This window comes from Berghia stephanieae, chromosome 2 (assembly GCF_034508935.2).
Source record: "Berghia stephanieae isolate SIO BIC M18660-M18661 chromosome 2, UCSD_Bste_1.3, whole genome shotgun sequence".
NCBI lineage: Eukaryota > Metazoa > Mollusca > Gastropoda > Nudibranchia > Aeolidiidae > Berghia > Berghia stephanieae.
In genome coordinates this window covers 36,589,837-36,610,406 of record NC_088361.1, presented here as the reverse complement: position 1 = coordinate 36,610,406, position 20,570 = coordinate 36,589,837, and the positions used below count along the sequence as shown (strand labels likewise).

At 34.6% G+C, this 20,570-nt stretch overlaps 1 protein-coding gene across 2 annotated transcripts in view; it reads right to left on the bottom strand.

Annotated features, from left to right (window-relative positions):
- Nucleotides 1–1,190: 1,190 nt before the first annotated feature.
- LOC144964805 (uncharacterized) overlaps nucleotides 1,191–20,570 on the bottom strand; it is a 26,354-nt gene continuing 6,974 nt past the window's right edge. The window contains exons 1-11 of one of the 2 annotated variants that reach the window (XM_078899442.1): nucleotides 14,324–20,570; nucleotides 11,441–11,703; nucleotides 10,672–10,885; nucleotides 8,669–8,837; nucleotides 7,945–8,213; nucleotides 7,128–7,286; nucleotides 5,946–6,040; nucleotides 4,799–4,965; nucleotides 4,238–4,294; nucleotides 3,877–4,032; nucleotides 1,191–2,344 (exon numbers count right to left, since the gene is read on the bottom strand). The exon at nucleotides 14,324–20,570 is cut by the window's right edge and continues 875 nt beyond it. In XM_078899442.1, the coding sequence (XP_078755568.1) occupies nucleotides 2,166–2,344; nucleotides 3,877–4,032; nucleotides 4,238–4,294; nucleotides 4,799–4,965; nucleotides 5,946–6,040; nucleotides 7,128–7,286; nucleotides 7,945–8,213; nucleotides 8,669–8,837; nucleotides 10,672–10,885; nucleotides 11,441–11,703; nucleotides 14,324–14,392 (1,797 nt within the window). In that variant the 5' untranslated portion in view covers nucleotides 14,393–20,570 and the 3' untranslated portion in view covers nucleotides 1,191–2,165. The remainder of the gene's footprint in view (nucleotides 2,345–3,876; nucleotides 4,033–4,237; nucleotides 4,295–4,798; nucleotides 4,966–5,945; nucleotides 6,041–7,127; nucleotides 7,287–7,944; nucleotides 8,214–8,668; nucleotides 8,838–10,671; nucleotides 10,886–11,440; nucleotides 11,704–14,323) is intronic. The other variant, XM_078899443.1, reaches the window with a different exon arrangement.

The following is a 20,570-nucleotide window of genomic DNA, read 5'->3' as shown; positions in this document are numbered from 1 at the left end:
AGAAATGTAAATGTTGCTGCTCGAAACTCGAAGAAATAAATAACAATGTGAAATTGAATGTAAGCTTCAATTTAATATATGAAAACAGATAAAATCGAAGTTTCGGGTTTTCCCTTTATTAACAAAACAGGATGAATGGAACACTACAGACGAATGAGATAATGAGGTAGTGGCGTTGTTAAGATGAATAAATAAAAACAAAAACATTGATGGTCAGGTAATAGTATGCTCCTTTGTAAGGAAGCACAAATTAAAATTGAACAATAGATATTTATAAAAGGTGCGCAATTAATTAAGTCAAAAGAGGGAAGGCGGGGAGGAACTGTGTACTGCAGTATAGAAAGTGAATTGTGAATTCACTCTAAACTAATGAAAATAATTTTTTAAAGAACATTTTTGGGTATTTTGCTGAAACTCTGAAGTATAAGAATAATATTATTATCTAAATTACAAAGAATCTTGGGCCAGATTAATCCTGTGTTGAATTCAGGTAAATTTGATAATGGCAAGTATTATTTTCCATTATTACCACCCTCCTAAAGAAATTGCATTATGCACTTGGTGATTTAAAATTAATTGAAATTGTAACAAACTTAAACAGTAATTAAATTCCGCATGTATTGCCCAGCAGTCACCTCTTTGCTTATATATACAATGTAGGATGAGTGTAATAATATTCAATTAAAACATACCTAATTTTTATTTTTACACGTGAATATCACTTTAAAATGAATATTAATATATTTATTTATTTGTTGGTCAGGAATGAGTAAAATTCAGGAATTAGTTGTCATCAATTACTGGCACAATGTGTATTAAATAGTAGAAACAATTAAAAACAAAACAAGACAGAAAATGCACTTACTGGAGTATTACAGATGAGTAAGCAAGTATCCAAAAATTACATCAAAAGGTGACCATCTCTTAAAACGGAGATCAATAAATAAAATAAAATAATTAAAAAACCACCGCATCTAATGGATTAATATTTTTGGATAAAATCCAAGTAGAATGTCGATGGTGTTGATGGTTGACTGAGATAAGTTGCAGTCAGAGAGCAGCAAAATGCATTTGATATTCAATCAAAAATCACGGGAGACTCGTATCATTATTGCATTTTATACAGGTTAACAAACAAATCAATGTTTACCGTTTTATCCATACTAATGCACTGACCCTGAAAAGGCGCATTCCCCCCCCCCCCCCCCCCCCCCGGTCTCAAGCTTATGAACGTCTCTTTGCAGACTAAAATGACAAATTCCCTCTCCTACATGCAGACAACGATTGGTGATAGTAGTAAGTAGTAATATTATTATTGTCTGCCAATACTTTTTGTTTACTTCGACCTCGTATTGATCCTGTTGTAAACCACTTTGTTTTAATAAGGGTGAAGGGTGTTGATAGGGTAAAAGTTAAAGGCTAGTTTCAACTCATTTTTTAGATTTTTCTCAATGTGTCTGTAACAAAAAAGCGCATCTTTTTGACTAAGTTTTTTTTTAAGCACATCTTGTTCTTAATAGGGATAATTCAGTGCATTTGTACAAATCTGAATACATTTGGTTTTCATTCAATAAAACGATACGTTTTTCTCACATTCCTATTTTTATGTAACCAATTAAAAGAGATGACATTGCCTATAATCAACTTAATTGCATTATAATAATTTTGTAATCACTTTGTGAATGAACAAAGAAATGGACAGAAACACATAACTGTGGTACAATTTTGCTACCTGTATGATTTCTAAAAAATTTGCCTAATCTTATCCATGGTGATGCTGAGGTGTTAAGAATGATTTTAAAAGTTGTAAGCCATTAATCTAATGTCAGAGGAGTCTTTAAAACACAAACAATCTGAAACCATCTTCATTCATTAATACTTTTTGTTCCTTCCTTTAAGAAAGTAAAGGTTGCAATAAAATACATAAATAGCTCAAATATTATGAAGAGACATCCAAAATGGAAATGTCAAAGAATCTTAAAAGTATTTTTGAGTTCAGCATACTGATTCTGGTAAAACACTTTTCGTAAGTCTGTACATTTTATATCACTACTGCTTCCTGACAATAAAAGTTAATACCCCATGTTGGTCTGGGTACGATACATTGAATGGGTTACAAAACAATAAATTTATACGATTCCAAGAAAAATGTAAAGCAAAATCATTTAGATGCCATGTTCAAGTGCCTGCAACTCTTGCAAAACCCACTCCTCTTCATTATCCTGTTGTAACATAGCCAAATTTCTGTCCATTTCCACTTCATCCTCCATATCATCTCCAATGGAAGTCAAACTCTCTGAAATACTAGGAAAGTCTAGTTCTGGTACAACTTGAGCACTCTCACCTGGGTAAATGTCAAGACGAATATTTCGCACATCATTGTGGATCTTGTTTTTCTTCAAATTTAAGTATTACACTTGATGCAAATTTTTTTTAAAAGAACTAAATTGATGCTTTGAAAAATAAAGAGTTCTACTGCAAGCTCGCTATTTTTATCAATAGAGGGAGAAGGGTAAGGTATAGATGAGGATTCTGAATCAAAATGTAATTATTACATTGTACGAGGGCTCTTTCATAATTAACCGAAAAATGCCTGTAAAATCCGCGTTTTTTATGCTATCAACAAAATTCTTGCACGTGTTCATACCTTGACTCGTCCTTCATTTCTCTACGTAACAGCCAAGTCTGTCGACACACTTCTGCCAAAGCCGCACCATGGAATAGATACCCTCTCGGAAGAAATTTCCGTCAAGGTTTTGTAGCCATTTCCGCACATGGTCAACAAGCTCTTCATCGACATCAAAGCGCTTTCCTGCCAGCTCATGCTTCAGTGGCCCAAAGAGGTGATAATCAGATGGTGCGAGGTCTGGACTGTGTGGTGGGTGTGACAAAATCTCCCATCCATATTTCTCTAGCCAACCTTGCGTCACTCGTGCTGTGTGGGGTGTAGCGTTGTCGTGTTGCAAAGTGACCCCGTTGGTCAACTGCCCTGGGCGCTTTCTGCGAATGGCCTCCCTAAGCTTGTCAAGAGTTTGGCAGTACCTTGCAGCATTGATTGTTTCTCCAGGTTGTAAGGTTTCGAACAGAATAACACCACGACTGTCCCAGAAAACAGTTCCCATTATTTTCTTTGCTGACCGCATGACTTTGAATTTCTTCGCGACAGGTGAGGATGGATGTTTCCATGTCATCGAATCTTGCTTTTTTTCTGGGGTGCAATGGTGCAACCAAGTCTCATCACCGTTGACTATGCTGTCAAGAAAAGTCACATCGTACCCTAGAAAGTCTCCGCCGGCGTTGGCAGCAAAATGATGCACTTCATAATTTCTGGGAATATCCGTAAGGAAATAAGGAATATCATGTCGTTTACAGAATTTAAAAATCTCCACTGGTTGCTGAGCAATGGGCATTTTTCGGTTATTTCTGAAAGAGCCCTCGTACAATCAAAGCTGACTGTGAGAAAAGATTCGTTCCGTGTTCTTCAGTAAGTAATTACAGAGAACAATTTATGTTTTCCATTAAGAACTGTTCGATCCTAAAGCACAATATCACAAAAATATATTATTATTATTATTATTATTATTATTATTATTATTATTATTATTATTATCAATATTTTTTTTTTTTTCTCCACTTAAAATTTAGATAGGAATACTAATTCATTTCTTGTCTTCTGGAAACATGTTAATTTTAAATCTTAGCCTCCTCCTTACATATCCTATTACCAAGTCAAATCGAGTAGATAGATTATGTGACCATCTTTTTAAAAATACTAACATTGGTGTTGAATGACTGGATAACTACAAAAAGAACTATTGTTATGAGATTGACTTATATTTCAACTTGATGAAATTTACTATGAGATATGTCACTCACCTGGTTCAACTGCAACACCAGGTTGAGATCCTGTAGTAGGGTTAGGGTGGCAATATTTTTCAAGGTTCCTATGCGTTTCCCAGGCATTGAGTATTTCTTCATCGCATTGCTGCAGGGTAATACCATCATTATCGCATAAATCTGGTACAACACCATCTGAAAAATAATTATTCTTTTAAAACTATCATCAGTCTCAAACACTCAAACTTTTACAGACCATTCATACTATACAGACTAATAAATTCAGGTTACAGAGATTATTTGGCTCTTAAAGACTAAATGAAATAATATTTTAAACTTTTAAAACATTTTACGAGTTAATTTCACTCAATAGATAGATAATGATTTATAAGATTCGCACCTTTTTCTTTCAAAGTTTTTAAAAGGTTGTCCAATTCATCCAGAGCTTGAATAAATTCTGAAAATCAAATGGAATTTATCCTTAAAGGAAGAAAAAATCTTGAGACATTAAATACCAAATTTATTGTTAAAAGCGACATTGAAAAATAAAGACATTAAATATACCAATGGCAACAAAGATATTGTTATACATGATGATGATGATAAACTGTTAAATATATTTTATCTAAAATCAAATAGATCAAAATAACTTAAAAGTTCTATACAGTTATGATTTAAAAATTGAAACATTAGTTTGTTTTGAGGTTATCAGATGAAAAGAACCAATAGAAAACAAAAGTTTATTTTTATACTAAAGACATTAATTAGCTGCTGCGCACATAATTCTCTGCAACCCCCCCCCCCCCCCCCCCCCCCCCCCCCCCCCCACACACACACACAAACACATACACGCCAGATGAACAAAAACAAATTAAGAAACAAAGTACCTTGTGTCAGATCTTAGGAGTTACTCTTCTTCATCAAAAATTATTTAGTACAAAAAGTGAGTAAAAAAAGTTACCAGCATTGTCTACATCACTTTCATCATCAGTTTCATAAGAATACTTTCCAGGACATGGCCTATTTGATGTATTGGTCTGCTTTGAACTCTTGCTACGACTTTTCACATATTTTATTGCTGAGCTATAGTCTTTGTCTTTGATGAAAAGTTCAAAAGGATAAAGATGCCTATAAAAAGAAAACAGGGGGGAAAATGCTCAATTTTTACTTTTCATTTAGGATTTGAATTGTAGTTTATCAACAAAAGCAAAAATAAATTTAAAAAATTGGAGCAACATCATGCTATCATAAGACATATTTATCGTTTAAAGTTAAATTCAGATATTTCTTCAACTAATCTTGCCTCTCAGACCTGAGAATGTCACTTTTCAGTCACTAGGACGCATCTATATAGTTTTCATAAATAATTTACATATTTGAGAATCGTAGGTCCCATGTAGCTGGAGTTTCACCAATTACTGTAATTTGAATAGTTGCTTGCACCCTCTACATAAGACGCTGGGCAATAGAAAAATACTTTCCAACACTAACCTAGATCTAGTAACCCAATCTGCTTAATGAAAAGTGGGGCTAGAATAAATCACAATCTATACATATTAAAACCAGGTTCATTTTCATGAGAATTAAATGGGATATCCCTTAGTTACTTATACCCACATAAACAATATAATTTATTTCTATCAATTTCAATACAATGCAATATTAGTTCAGGCGATATAGTGATAATTATTATCATATTTAGATCTTAAACTAGTTGCAACATTTTATGTTTTTTGATTCAATTTATCTAGATTCTACCTGAATAGCATACTAAAAGTCTAAAACAGTAGCTATGTAGGAAAATTGTGAGAAATGTTCATCTTACTTGAGTATAAATTACCAATGATACAGAGGAAAATACTCAATATACCGAGGTGGTAATATCGATTATTATGATTTTTAGCTATTTGCATATGCATATTTTTGTATGTAGAGTAGGTCACCTATATATGACACTCTCGCGCACTCACACACACACACACACACACTCACACATAAACACAAACTATATCATGTTGAAAGAAATTGGTTGAGACAGGCTAAGACGCCTAGACTGAACTAGATATTGAAAGAAATGGATTGAAAGAGGATAGAAAGCCTATTCTTACTTTTTGTAGGCTGATTTTGCTTTACTTGCTCCACCTTTACTTGGATAGTTTGTTAATTCTATATATACATGTGACCACTGGCGACTGCTAGTGACCTGAAACAAAATATTTGATAAATGGTGGCACAAATATTGACCATAGATATTTAAAAAAAAAAAAAATTAAAAAAAAAAAAGAAATTAGCTTTGACTGCTTCGCCTGATGCAAGAGTAAATGTAAACCCGAACTGATAAGTACATACTTTTAGTTCAGTACGTTATCCAAAAGCCAACAAATAATTATCAAACAGTGTGACACTTGGAATCTGACCTCACTGCACTTAAATTTATTTATATTTATATCCCTGGCCTCCAAGCAATATTTTGAACCATCAACATAAAAACTTATTCTTAGAAAGAAAGATAATCTTTATATTGGATATCAAATGTGTGGAGTCATCCTTTTACATGTTATAAAACATATCTGATAACAATACATAGATACATATATAATCAACAAGCAACCTCGCTAAAAGGTCCCCTTTTGTTAGAGCTAAATTTGGAATGTACTGTCCCAAAAATACGAATACACTTCACCATTTATCTGAAAGACGAGATTCTCTTAAAGGCAATTCTATTTGTTTTTCTCAATTAATGCACACAAAAACGCCTTATTAAATGGAATAAGAGGACAAATACCTATATTTTAAAACGAAAGGGTAAGTTCATTATAAAAAAAAAACATGTCTCTTGTCTATCTCCAATGGCCCATTCTATAATATATTTATTCATCTTGGATATTTTGGTAACAACAAATAGCTAAATAGGTTGTCAAGCATGACTTTTCTCATGCTTGATGGGGATATTGGTAAACACACTCTAAATTCCCCCTGATCTTTGGTTATTTTCTATTTCAAGGCTTTCTTTCTAGTCATCCTTCAAAAATAATGTTGAGCTTTTATATTTCTTTCACTTAATCAGCGTGTGTTTCAGAGAAACAAATCATGTAACAAAAATATCATATAAAGTAATTCCACTTAAATAGCTGTTCTGATTAAGTGACATTCCGATTGCTGACCCCAACTGTTGTCAATTCAAATCTCATGATAAACTAAATTCACACTTGCTAGGTAATCTTTCAAATGACAAATAAAAGTATGTTTGTTTGTTTTTTAATGGCAACTCTAATTATATTGTCCCATACCTCCTCATAGCCTCCTCTGTCATCCACTGCCAAAAATAGATCAAAGAAGTTGATTTTAGTATCATTCCAAACAGTGGGGCTTACGGCCTCAGGAAGGCCAAAGTGTAAACAGAATTTTCCAAGATTTACACGAAAGTAATGTTCCTTTTCTTTGAAGATCTGTTGAAATGAGATAATTGAGTTAACGTGATGTAACAACTGAGATTGAAAGAGAGATTGAAAGAGAGATTGAAAATTGAAAAACTAAACTGCACGATCAAATATAAACCACTTAATAAATTTTAACTCCAAAATATGATCATTATTTCAAAAACATTGCCGTGAAAGAAGAATTCCATTCACTATAATATTATATCAAGGGCAGTCGGCTCCAAGGCAATGAGAGAGTCCTCATAATCATAACACATGTTAACAACTAAACATATTTGTTTTTTCAGATGATCACAATTACAATGAAAACACTAAAAACAGATTGATGGAAATAACATCGGCATGTGTAGCCTCAGTTTTTCCCTCTTTACCTAATTGGAATAAAATTACTACTGATGTAAAAAATTATTTATACTAATATGGTAATAAAGATAAACTATTTCTTTCTGCCTAGAGTTGTTCTTTAAATCCTTGGTCTACTGAAGGATTTAAGCTGTACATGGGTGACTATTTATCTCACTTATATCAAATGATTATCTCCAATCATTTTAAGTTAATTGTCACCCTTCACACCTTAAAATTGACTGTTTATAACTCAATTCTTAATGCTATGTTAATTTTGTCGCTTAAAAAATAAATTGTTCAATTAATTTAAAAAATCAATTACCGAAATATCTAAGAAAAATCTCTCTTCTTTTGAGACATCAATAAGGGAAGTTAAAAAATCGAATGAAAGTGTATTCTTTCTTTCTGAGAACCATGAATTTATGTCATCAGACTCTGTATTAGTCAAACTTTTAGTTCTTTTAAAAATATTTTCTGAACATCTTTTCTTGCTTTTCTGACATTTGGTTTTTGAAGCTTTTTGAGTCAAAATTTTGGCGGGCTTCTGTGCCTTGGTCTTATTCTGTTCCAAGTGACATTCAGAATTTGAATCTGGAATTGGAGAATACATCATAATTTATAAACTCTCTGAATTTAAGATGCTTTTTTCTTTGTAAAGCGTAATAATAATAATAATAATAATAATAATAATAATAATAATAATAATAATAATAATAATAATAATAATAATAATAATAATAATAATAATAATAATAATAATAAAGTTATTTATATAAATATCATAAAAAGGCATGTATATCGAGGTAGAAACAAAACAGAAACAGAAATAACTAAAAAAGAAAGAAAAAATAGAAAATAAAATACTAAAAATCTAAAATAGAACGGATGTATCCTTTTTCTCTCTTACTTTTATTTTTTTTGGCTTTTGTAGGAGAAACAAGATTTTGAATATGATGCATTCCTTTTTCTATGATTTATAACTATTAAATGGTTGGTAGTAAAGATGGATTCCAGTATAATAAATGATTTCAAAAATATAAACCTACCTTCGCTCTCTTTTACAAATCTGCAATGCTTCAACCTTTCCATAGGTGGAAGTGGGAGTAATGCCATTGCCTCGTTTATAGCTAAGTTCACTGAACCACCACAGTAATTTCTTCTTTCTTTTTTCACCCCTTGATGACGGAATGTCTTTTTTCTTTTTCTGGAATTTGGCTGTGTTATAGGTGTAAAATTATTGAATGTGTGTGCAATTTTATTCAATTTTTAATTCACTTTAGAAAATGTTGGATATAAATATCAGATTTTTTTCTTTTTAATACATGTTGTGATCATAGCATAGCATTCTCTTCCTCCCCCCACACCTGCCCCCTCTATCTTACTTATAGAATAATTGCACGTGCCCTAATAAACACTTATTCCTCAAGATGTCCAACCTCCATCTTTTTTGTTGTTGTTGTCATTAAATTTTGATGGATGACGGTTGATAGAAACAATAAATTTCTTTCCTATAATAATTTTATTGGTTATTTTTTATCAGCCTATTTAACATATAGTGGAAAAAAAATGTTTTCTTATATTGTTATGGAAAGAATTAATGATGGAAAGAATTAATGACACATTGATAAAAGATAATAAATTCTGCTCATCTATTCATCCATTTCATAAAATTTTGCAGGGGAGAAAAACTTTTCACTTTTGGTGTGGAACGGCTTACCCCATTTAAATCTGCTTTTGATTAGATATGGTGCTTTTATAATTGTAAATTTCTTTGGGTGGGGGTTAAATATTCATTATTGTAAAAGATTGTAAAAGCATCGAAATCCCCTTCATTAGAGGATAAGCTGTGCATCATCAATGTTTGTTGTTTATTTGTAAGGGTTTTACAGCACTTGCAACACTTTTAGGTATATCAGCGCCAGTAAAAAGAAAGAAAATTGAACAGTAAAACATTCTAGATGTACAATTAAAAGGACTTATGAAAAAGTAAGACATGGGAAAAGGTTCAAATAGGGAACAGATGTAAATTCCAAGAGCACACTATCAACGTACTTAGTTTGAGATCACCTAAAAGTCTCAATCAGACACCAACACAAGTCCCCACTAAGAGGAATACACTCAAACGTTTACAAGTCATATGTTGAGAATTAAAAAAAAAAATAAGTACATAAGAGAAATGATTTACAAGGAAAAAAATATCATCTACAAAAATAATAACTATACATTCAACTGTTTCCCTCACATACAAGACTCTGGCCAGGACCAGGACAAAGACAGAAAGCAATACTCTTCAACAGTCGTAACGTCACTTCCCTTGTAATGACGCATGGTAACTTAGTTACTGGCTCTAAACTATCGGAACAATGGCGGACGCCCTTATGAAATATTTTTCAGACGAGCATAAAAGCGTATCCAGAGGGAAAAAAACGTTATAAATCTGATCATGTTTTGACTTTTACACATTCTGATCACAAGACATGAAAAGTTCTAACCAGCATGAAGAATAAAAAGTACAGATTTTCTTTGTTTAGAACCACGATGGCCGCCGCTGCTAGGCGACGTGACATCAGACTATTGAATCCAATTGGGGGATAGGCACAGCAAGTACCTCCCTGCCCACTATTGGAGGTCGGAAACCCCACCCAGCATCATTAATGTACATTACTGTCATCATCATCAACATCATTATTATTACTTTACTACTACTACTACTACTACTACTACTACTACTACTACTACTACTACTACTACTACTACTACTACTACTACTACTACTACTATTATTACATCATCATTATTATTTTATTATTATGTTATGAATAATAAAAATGTTTCTTTTTATGATCACAGTATCTACAAAAGGAATATTCCAGTACTGACAAATAAATGTAGGATATATTCATCAACTTAAAAAAGGGACTAGAATCCATTTATCAGATCAGCTGATTCAGCTTTTACCAAATTCCAACTTGCACCTGCCTGAAAAAATAATGAAACATAAACTTACTTATTCTATTTTATCTATTTTCAAAACCTATGTCATTACTACCTGGTAATTTGAAAGTTTGTCACAGTGACCTTTATCTTTGGAAGCAAGAGTTGCATTTCCTTCTCCAAAAAGTTCAACATACTTTGAGTATACCCAGAGGTGGCAATGAGACTTTCCAAGGTATTCAACATGATAATATCCTTTATCAGGTTCCTCTTCATTCCCATCCCAGATCTCACCATTAGCTGGATCCTCTGTAACCAAAGCTGGCCAGCTACAAAAAGAATGTGACAGATTGAGATTGGCCTTGTCAAAGTTTAATAAAAACATGAGCATTTATAAAGCGCAATATCCACTAAAGGTGTCAAAGCGCTTTACAAGAGATCACTAGCCAACAGCAACATTCAACATGGCGCCTGTGAGGCGATTATATTACAATTTTGTTCGTACACAGACAACACTGTTAACAGCCAGGAACTCATTTTACACCCGAGTACGGTGAAAGAATGTGGGTAAAGAGTGTTTTATGGACTCAACTATGTGCTGCTCAGAGCGGGACTCAAAACCTGGACCTTTCAATCCGAAGGCAAGGGTCAAACCACTCGACTACATAGCCACGCTAGAATAAGTTAAGCTCAATAAATGAAAATCTAAAAATCATTTATCAGAAAAAAAGAAAATATAATGTTGGTGGAACTTAAAGACAAAACAACATTTTTTTCAATAAGAACAGAATGATGTCATCTTTTGTTATATAATACTGACTTCATCATATCAATTTTAAATTTAATCTGTTAATATACCAATCTCTATGTAGGTACCAACTTACCTGCAATAACCAGGTGTTTTCGCCCAAACAAGAGAACCTGGAGTTAATTCTGATTTAAACACAGCAAGTTTAGCCCTTTTCGCAAGTTTGTCAAAGGACTGGAGATCCTCTTCAGGGATATTACAAGAATTGACTTTTGGGTCTTCATTCATGGAACATTCCCACCATGTGTCACTGGTCAATTTATCAGCAACTGCCTTTTCCACTCTCCTCCATTTCATACAGCTGGTAATATCACATTGTACCCAAGACACAGATGAAAGCTAAAAAAAATATTTAGAAACTCAGCAAAATTGGTCATTTCACATTCATCCCATTGTTTTAGTTCTTAGAAACATTTAAGATATTTTTCATAAAAAGCATTGAATATTCACTATGATCAAACGGAGTGGCTATTCGTCAGTACTGACCCCCAGGCGCTGGCACCTGGGGGTCAGTACTGACGAACAGGCACCGGCGTCTGGGGGTCAGTCCTGACTAATACTATTACTTGTACTGATGCCAATTGGTCAGTTCTGACCTGGCCACGGGCGTTGACGGTACCAAAATTATGGAAAAATGCCATTTTTTAAAATAACTTGCTCTACAACAAATAAATCAGCATTTCCTGTCCCATACTAGTCGCAGGGAAGCCCTTGTTTTCACTAAATCTTTTTGTCGGTTTACGTGAGATTTGTTTAATAAATATATCAATTAATTAAACAAGTGAAATTGTCCAATCCTGAGAAAAAGACCAAATTTGGTGTTGAAACGCCAAACTGGAAGCCCTATATTTCGGTTCATCCAACTCGCATGCTCACTGCGCTGATGCGTGGTGCCAGAACTGAAAGTGAAAGCTCTTTCATTGTCTCGTCTTTCTTCATTCCTGTCATTTGAAATTCGGCTTGCTCGCATCTTACTGAGACAGGAAAAGTAGAAAACGGTAAGGGCTGCCTGAAGCCGGTGATCGTAAAATACTAACGAAAGAGTGAAAATGAAAGGCTTCGTATGGGAACAAAACAGACAATGGACGTTTCGGGTACAAACCCTTCATTAACACAACAATACACAAAAAAACGTGGAAAACAAATAAAATATAATGAAAAATAACTTGTATCGTCTGTACTCAATGGTGGTTGCAGTATGAATGAAATGTTAGCGTGGGTAGAGGATAGGGTGCCCCAGGGGGGTGATCTGATTGATAAGAAAAGGTCAGCGTCAGGGAACAGAACCTTCCAGAAAATAATGGAAGATAAAAGACATATAAGTAGTAGTAGTAGTAGTAGTAGTAGTAGTAGTAGTAGTAGTAGTAGTAGTAGTAGTAGTAGTAGTAGTAGCAGTAGTGGTAGTAGTAGTGAGTGGTAGTAGTAGTAATAGAATGGACAAAGTATTATAAAAGAATCGTAACAGGAAATATTATATAACACATTTTCCTCTATTTTTCTTTAAATTAAGCTATAACGAAAATATACGGGGGAAAAAAACAATAAAAACAAAATAACCCAAAGAAATAGAATGGACAGCATAAAATAAAAAAGAATCTTACGGTGGCTTGAAATAACGAGTCATATCGTTGCCCCAACGGCATCTAACGCGTTAGAAATCGAACTTATCTAAGTGACCAAGTGTTACTGTGTGCCATCGGATAAGTTGGCCTGAGAGCCTGGAATTTTAATTGTTTTGTTTTTTTAATGGTGACGAATAAGTGCGAAGAGGTCTTTGCACTGACGGACAGGTCCGATGTTCGTCAGTGCTGATCAATGGTGAGCGGTGGCACAGACCGAAGAGAGGTTGTCTGTGGGCGGTGGCACCTGTTGTTCAATACTGACCAATAGACACCAGGTTATTGGTCAGTACTGACCTCCAGGCACTGGCGTCTGTTCGTCAGTACTGTACCGCATGTGCTAGCGCCTGGGAGTCAGTACTGACCAATAGCCCTAGCCATGATCAAATGGGGTATGGACTTCAGGACTTCAGTAAAATGCAGTAACTTTAAATAATTTTAAGAATACAGTAGATGGAAAGCTTCGTATTATCAGGTTTGCTTTGAAGAATGACTATTTTTGCACATAATTCTGTCGTCGTATGGTAAAAGGACGTAAGTGCTAATGTAAACAAAAATGAACTATTTATAGCATGAGAATCCTCGTTTCACTGAGGACAATATTATTTATTGGGTCATTTAGTAATATAGTGCAATATAACACTATCAGAAGTACAAAGTTTGAAATTGAAACATAAAACAAATTAATCTTTAAAATTTCGAACACTTTTTCGAATGTAGCTCAAACACCAATGCGCTTACGTCCTTTTACCGTAGTACGTTAGAATTGTCCAAATCATATCCAACTATTAATAAAATATGTTTATGTTTAATTAAAGGGGGATAAAAGCCATTTGATCAATTGATTAAATTAGGCCTTACTTTAAATATGATGGTAAGGATGATGATAGTAATATCTATCAATAACAACTTTAGTATCTATAATAATGATAATAATAATAATAATAATAAAATAATAATAATAATAATAATAATAATAATAGTCTAATAATAATAATAATAATAATAATAATAATAATAATAATAATAATAATAGAGAGGTGAGCCGGTGTTACCAATACTTAGCTTCTATACCAGGACAAATCATTCGACTCAACGGGTCAGATTGGCCGGTATTTTTTAACGAACTAAAGTTCTGAAAAATCAAAATGTTTCTTAGAAAGTTGAAAGATGCTAGTTTTTGAAACAGAGGTAGGTTTTAAAAAAAAATCTTTATATTTTACGTGAATGCATGCTCAAGGCGAGTTGGACGTGCAGCGGAGGTTGGTAGGCCAAAGGCCCACCTCTCTAGTATGCATGTCAAGACCAAAACAAAACAAACAAAAAGAAAGCAGACGAACCCTTTTTCGCAAGTTTATGATACTTATTGGTAAAGTTGACGAACTTGTGCTGGATTCTGACATCTTCATCGGAAACCGAATTTTCGTAGAAAACCAAACCTCTCTACAATAATTTTATTACCAACGAAATATTACAGACAATCTATTTCCAAGTTAATTCTTTGTGTTGGTTTGCCTTTTGTAAGATTTGTGGGAGAAAGAAAACAACAAACCGGAACAATCCACGGTGTTGCCAGGTGCCTTCGCAAAAATTCCGCCAACTTTATGCCAGAAATCTGCCAAAATCCGCCAACTTTATCCTACTTCAGCTGCGACATTTGTCCAAAATCCTCCCAAAACTCCGCTATTTGATTTAAAATACTTATAATCAACAATATTATAATGTCTCAGAATAAAAATTATGTTACCAAACGCTATTTACCTATTTACAACTGTTACCTTTTTAAAGACATGGAGATTCGGAGGTTCGATTTTGTTTGAGCGGGAGTTAGACTGTTTTGTTTTTTTAATGGTGACCCTTTACTCTCACCGACGATAACAAAGAGTAAAAGTATTGTTTTAACCTTCGGTTAATCGGAATTAGGTTGTGTAAGAGGGGTACCGCATTACCGCATTAGGACAGAAGCATATCTGAAACATATGTAATAAAGTGAAACCTATACTACCGCATCTATCGGGACGGGACAAAACAGTCCTATTGTGTCCCGATCCGTTGTGAAATGCTACAAAATCAACGGGACAGAAAAGGCCCAGTCCCGTGTTCATATAATTTATTGTGATAGTAGAAAAATATAGTCGCCTTCCGCACTGGGACAAAAAAAAAGTTCCAGACTTGGCGGCGCCGTGTCAAATCTTCAATGTCTGTCTTTATTTTCTGCATCCATACGTTCAACTTTTCATCTTTCTACTTCAGCAATTTTGGTTTTCCTATTTATTTATTGCCTCCACTACTGCTACTATTACTACTACTACTACTACTACTACTACTACTACTACTACTACTACTACTACTACTACTACGACGACGACGACGACGACGACGAGGACGAGGACGACGACTACTACTCTACTACTACTACTAATAAAAGTTCTGTTGTTGCTTCTGCATCTGCTACTGCCACTGATGAGTATACTATAGTCAGATTTTTAATAAATTAATGACGCGTGTTTTTCTTCTTTTTTCTCAGCTGACCCCCAATGCATAGCTGCAAAAATTTGTATGAACCTCTGAATCAATTTGTCTTAATAAAAAAAAAATTTCATGAATTTTAAAACAAAAGGAAAGAATTTCGTTTATTACAGCTATATTAAAATCGATAACAGGTGAGGATCGGAACTCTTAGAAGATTTACATTACCAAAATTATGAATTTTCCGCATATCCATTTTGAAGGAATTCGTTAAACTGGAGTGTTCGGTTAATTGAAGCTTAAACGACGTGCAGCATTTGAATATGAAGCAACGAATGGCAATTATTAACTATCAGACATCTACATTTTATAACTATCAATACACATGACTGGTGAATACAAACGAAAATGAATATAACGCGCTTCCAATATAATTTTGATTGCAAAAGTTTAAGAAATAGCTTGTGTTTATGCCAAAGTGGATTACATAAATTTATGTAGACTGATCAAAAGTAAAAATTCATCAATTATGAGACAGTGTCTCCACATTTATGTGTTCAACAATAATAATAACAACAACAATAACAACAACAACAACAACAACCATCAAGAAATACTGGACACATCAATCAGCACAGTCTGATGACGAGGATGATGAAAAGGAGAAATGAAACGACCAAGAAAGATTCTGAGCATCACTCTATCGAATGAAATGTAATTTTCCTCTAGTTTGCGAAGGTTGGGGCATGCCTTTTCTCAGTCTACTCTTTGTTATCGTCGGTGAGAGTAAATTTGCACTTCCACCTTTCAAATTTTCCCTCTACTTTCCCCAATGACCTCGATTGGATTGCGCTCACAGTGATATGGGGGAAGTCGCGAAACTACGTGTCAAAACTCCCTGATGAGACAGTCTGCTTTGAAAGCTGTTTCTGGTTCATTTCTTTTTTTTTTTTTTTTTTTTTTTTTTTTTACTAAGGAGTATAGTTAACATTTTGATAAATGGTCAGAATATGTAGTAGTCTGATTGAAACCATGAAATCATGTCAGCTTTTATATTTGCCAAAGTTGGAGCCTTAAAGTGACCATGGGCCAACGAATGGTAGCGTTGTCTAACACAATACAGCTGGGTGCTTCAATGGAGGGCAGTAAACGATATTTAGTCAGTCTTAAAACACCTTTGCATTTACCCCAGAATAATATTCCAGATGATGCAGAGAAGAAAAAAATGGCATGGCATCCTTTTAAATATCCAGTATCATCACCACCTGCAAGAATAACAATGATTCTCTGTCCAGAACCCATGGCGTTTTTCTGCTTGAATAATCAGACGTCCAATATTTTTTCGGATGTATATTTACGCTCACCCATTACATCTTTGGATGATATCCACATCAAAGTTATCTATGATCCTTTTCCTGCCACGTCGTTCTACACTGGTTATCGCTCTGTCGTATTTCGATAACGATCTTCTCATGGTAAATGTGAAATTACAAAACCATTGCCGTCCTCTTTAATGACTTATCGATGGATACAAGAAGGTTTCTTTTCGCAGCTTTACGAGAGTGGAACCGATAGAGATTCCGTACCGTATCGTGTTGTTTAAGAGCCTTATATGTTTTTAAAACCTTTAAAGGCCCTGTGAAACGTTCATGCATTGACAAAAATCTGTCAAAGTTATATAAACAGTGTGTGTTAATTTGACACTATTTAGTATACAATCACTATTTCAATTGATTTTAAAGCGAGAGATTTCATATCAGTCTTTGGTAATTGCGACATGATGTAGATAATATGTAATAAATAATATATTCAAAATTTAATACAAACTGCATAAGTGGTATGTTTATAACACTTAAAGCGAATTGTTATAATTTGGAAAGAAGTATGACGTGAACTCATAATCATTACGTCAGCACAAGATTTTTTGGAAATACGATGAATTCATTCATACTTTGTGGTGCGTAACTTGATTTCATTTTTTACAGTGTAGTTTTATGTCAGCTGTTTTAAAGTAGTTTTTTTTAAATAGGTCTTAAAGAAGAAAACTTTTTTTAAATGGCATCAATACGGTCCGAAATCTAGAGTCAGTTAAGACAAATTGATTCAGAGGTTGACACACATTTTTACAACTTTGGATAGAGGGACAGCTGAGAAAAACCAGAAAAACACGCGCCAATAATAAAAAAAAACCTGACTATAATACCAACATCCCTTATATTTTGTATGTATTTCCAATTCCATTGTATTTGTTTTCCAACAATAGTCTACATTTTATTTTATTTCACTTTCTATACTGCATTACACAGTTCCTCCCCTCTTTTGCCTTAATTAATTGCGCACCTTTTATAAATTTCTATTGCTCTATTTTAATTCGTGCTTCCTCACAAAGTAGCATATTATTTCCTGCCCATCAATATTTTTGTTTATGCATCTTAACACCGCCACTACCTCATTATTATCTCATTCGTCTGTAGTGTTTCATTCATCCTGTATTGTTGATAAAGGGAAACCCGAAACGTCCATTTTATCTGTTTTCCTTTATCAAACTGAAGCTTACATTCAATTTCACATTGTTATTTATTTATTTCAATTCTGAATATAAAAAAACAAGAACAATTCAAAAAATAATTCTATGTGATTGTGATGAAACTATGAACAGAATGCATAGCAACAGTAACATTTTCGGCAATTTAATAACGTATGTTTATAAACATAATCTATGAAGTGTCACATTTTGTGATACAGTAGTAACGTGCCTAAGTCTAAAACCGGTCGCACATCTATTCAGTAACTTGTGGGATCAATTATCTTTATCGTTATTTATTTCGGGAACTTTCAATAAAAATATTTTATCCTTAAGTAAGTCCTTCTGAGCCACGTGGGTTCATTGTAAGGCAAATTAAGACCTTTAGAGTCTTGTAGCCAATGGTGCAGTAGTTATCCCGGTTTCAATAGCGTGAATCGGACAATTAATGTATTTGTTTGAAAACCTTTGCACAGGGCAATAGTCTATCGCAGATTACTATCCCAGCTTGACAGGTAGGCCCTACCCTTTTCCAACTGAATGGAGTGAGTGATTGGAGTAAATTTTCTTGCTCTAGGAAAATACAAATTGGTTTCGGTCGGAATTGAACACAGAACCTCTGAGTCAACTCGGGGCTAAAAAGAAGAGACGAGGTCAAAATAACTCGACCCGGATCGGACGTACTGCCCTCACTCGCCGTTTCCTTCTGGAGAGGGATGAAAAACCCCTCTGCAGAAGATGTAACTGTGACCTCACAGTTCACCATATTTTAATTGAATGTACAGAATTAGAACAGATAAGGTCACAACATTATGATAACAGGGACTTGAAATCTCTGTTCCAGCCGGTCGATCCGCTTACAATTTTAAAGTATCTGCAGGAATGTGAACTCCTGCAGAAATTGTAAATAAATATTTTTACATAACAAACATGTAACTATTATGATTTTATAAAGATTTTATTACAACAGTACACGTTTTTAGCAGCTATGGCCCCTCAAGGCCGATAAAAATTTATAAAAGACAGAAACGGGCGCTTAAATGACCTAAATAGTGTCGAAAGCGCCGTTAAACACCTAAAAACAAACAAACAAACAAACAAACAAACAAACAAAACAACCTCTGAGTCCAGAGTACAACAGGCTAACCACTCGGCCATCCTGCCTCCTAAGCTTATAGACCCGGAACTTATCCATGTTTCTGTAGCGTTGAGCAGACAGATAGATAACAGTTTAAAACCAACAAGATATGAAGTGAATAGAAAAGTGCCAGAAGACAATAGAGAATAAAAAATTTTCGCGGCGGTGGTGGGGTTTGAACCTGCGACCTTATTGGTACGACAACTCCGCCTGGCAGGTGAGAGCGTGGCTCTACCGTGTGAGCTATCCACGAACACAAAAATATTCGTTTCAAACTCAAAGTCATTACTAGATCCCTCTCTCACCCACTTCTTGAGACCGCCGATTCGTTCGTACACCACCATCGCGAATAATTTTGACCAGCAGTTAAGCTTAATAGCCAATATTCTCAACACAAACATATAACATAGAAACGATTGAGACATTGAGTATGCTCCGGTGTATGGAAAGAAAGCAAAATAAATTAAAATGACAAACTTGTAGGCGTTACTTTGTGGTCGTCAATGCCAATTTTAATATAATTGAAACAAGAAGAAGGCACTCTTTAAAAACATCAGCAATATTCTAATCAGTCTCCCACAGTCAGTGGAATATGCATACTGTATCACATAATAATAATAATAATAATAATAATAATAATAATAATAATAATAATAATAATAATAATAATAATAATAATAATAATAATAATAATAATAATAATTAATTGGAATGATCCCATGTTAGATTTTTCCCCCGTTATATATATGACTGGTAAATCAGCTCCCGTACTGATTAATTGGAACAATACCAGAGAATACTCGAGAATCATGGCTTTTTTGCTGAGGGCCTCCGTCCGGACGGCTCTTAGAAATAAGAAGTCGGGCTGTTCCCACCCTGCCGACTATTACAACCGCCACTGAATATTAATTGCCACCCGTAGCCGTCCGGCGTATTTTGAGGAGCTTTCGGAAGGCGGAAGACTTCTGGAAAGGTTCGTACAGGTCTGAGGGCCTCCGGATGGCTTGAGAATTCTTTAGATGACCTCCGGACAGCTCTCCTGGGGCGCCGGACGGCAATTAGTGATACTAATTACCGTCCGGCGTAATTTGAGGAGCTTTTGGAAGCCGGAAGACTTCTGGAAAGGTCTGTACAGGTCTGAGGGCCTCCGTCCGTCCGTCCGGCTCTCCTGGGCCGGTGAAAGGCTCTTGAAAATAACAGGTTGGGCTGTGCCCACCCTGCCCACTATTGCAACCGCCACTGAATACTAATGGCTTTTTTTCTGAGGGCCTCCGTCCGGACGGCTCTTAGAAATAAGAAGTCGGGCTGTTCCCACCCTGCCGACTATTACAACCGCCACTGAATATTAATTGCCACCCGTAGCCGTCCGGCGTATTTTGAGGAGCTTTCGGAAGGTGGAAGACTTCTGGAAAAGTTCGTACATGCCTGAGGGCCTCCGGATGGCATGAGAATGCTT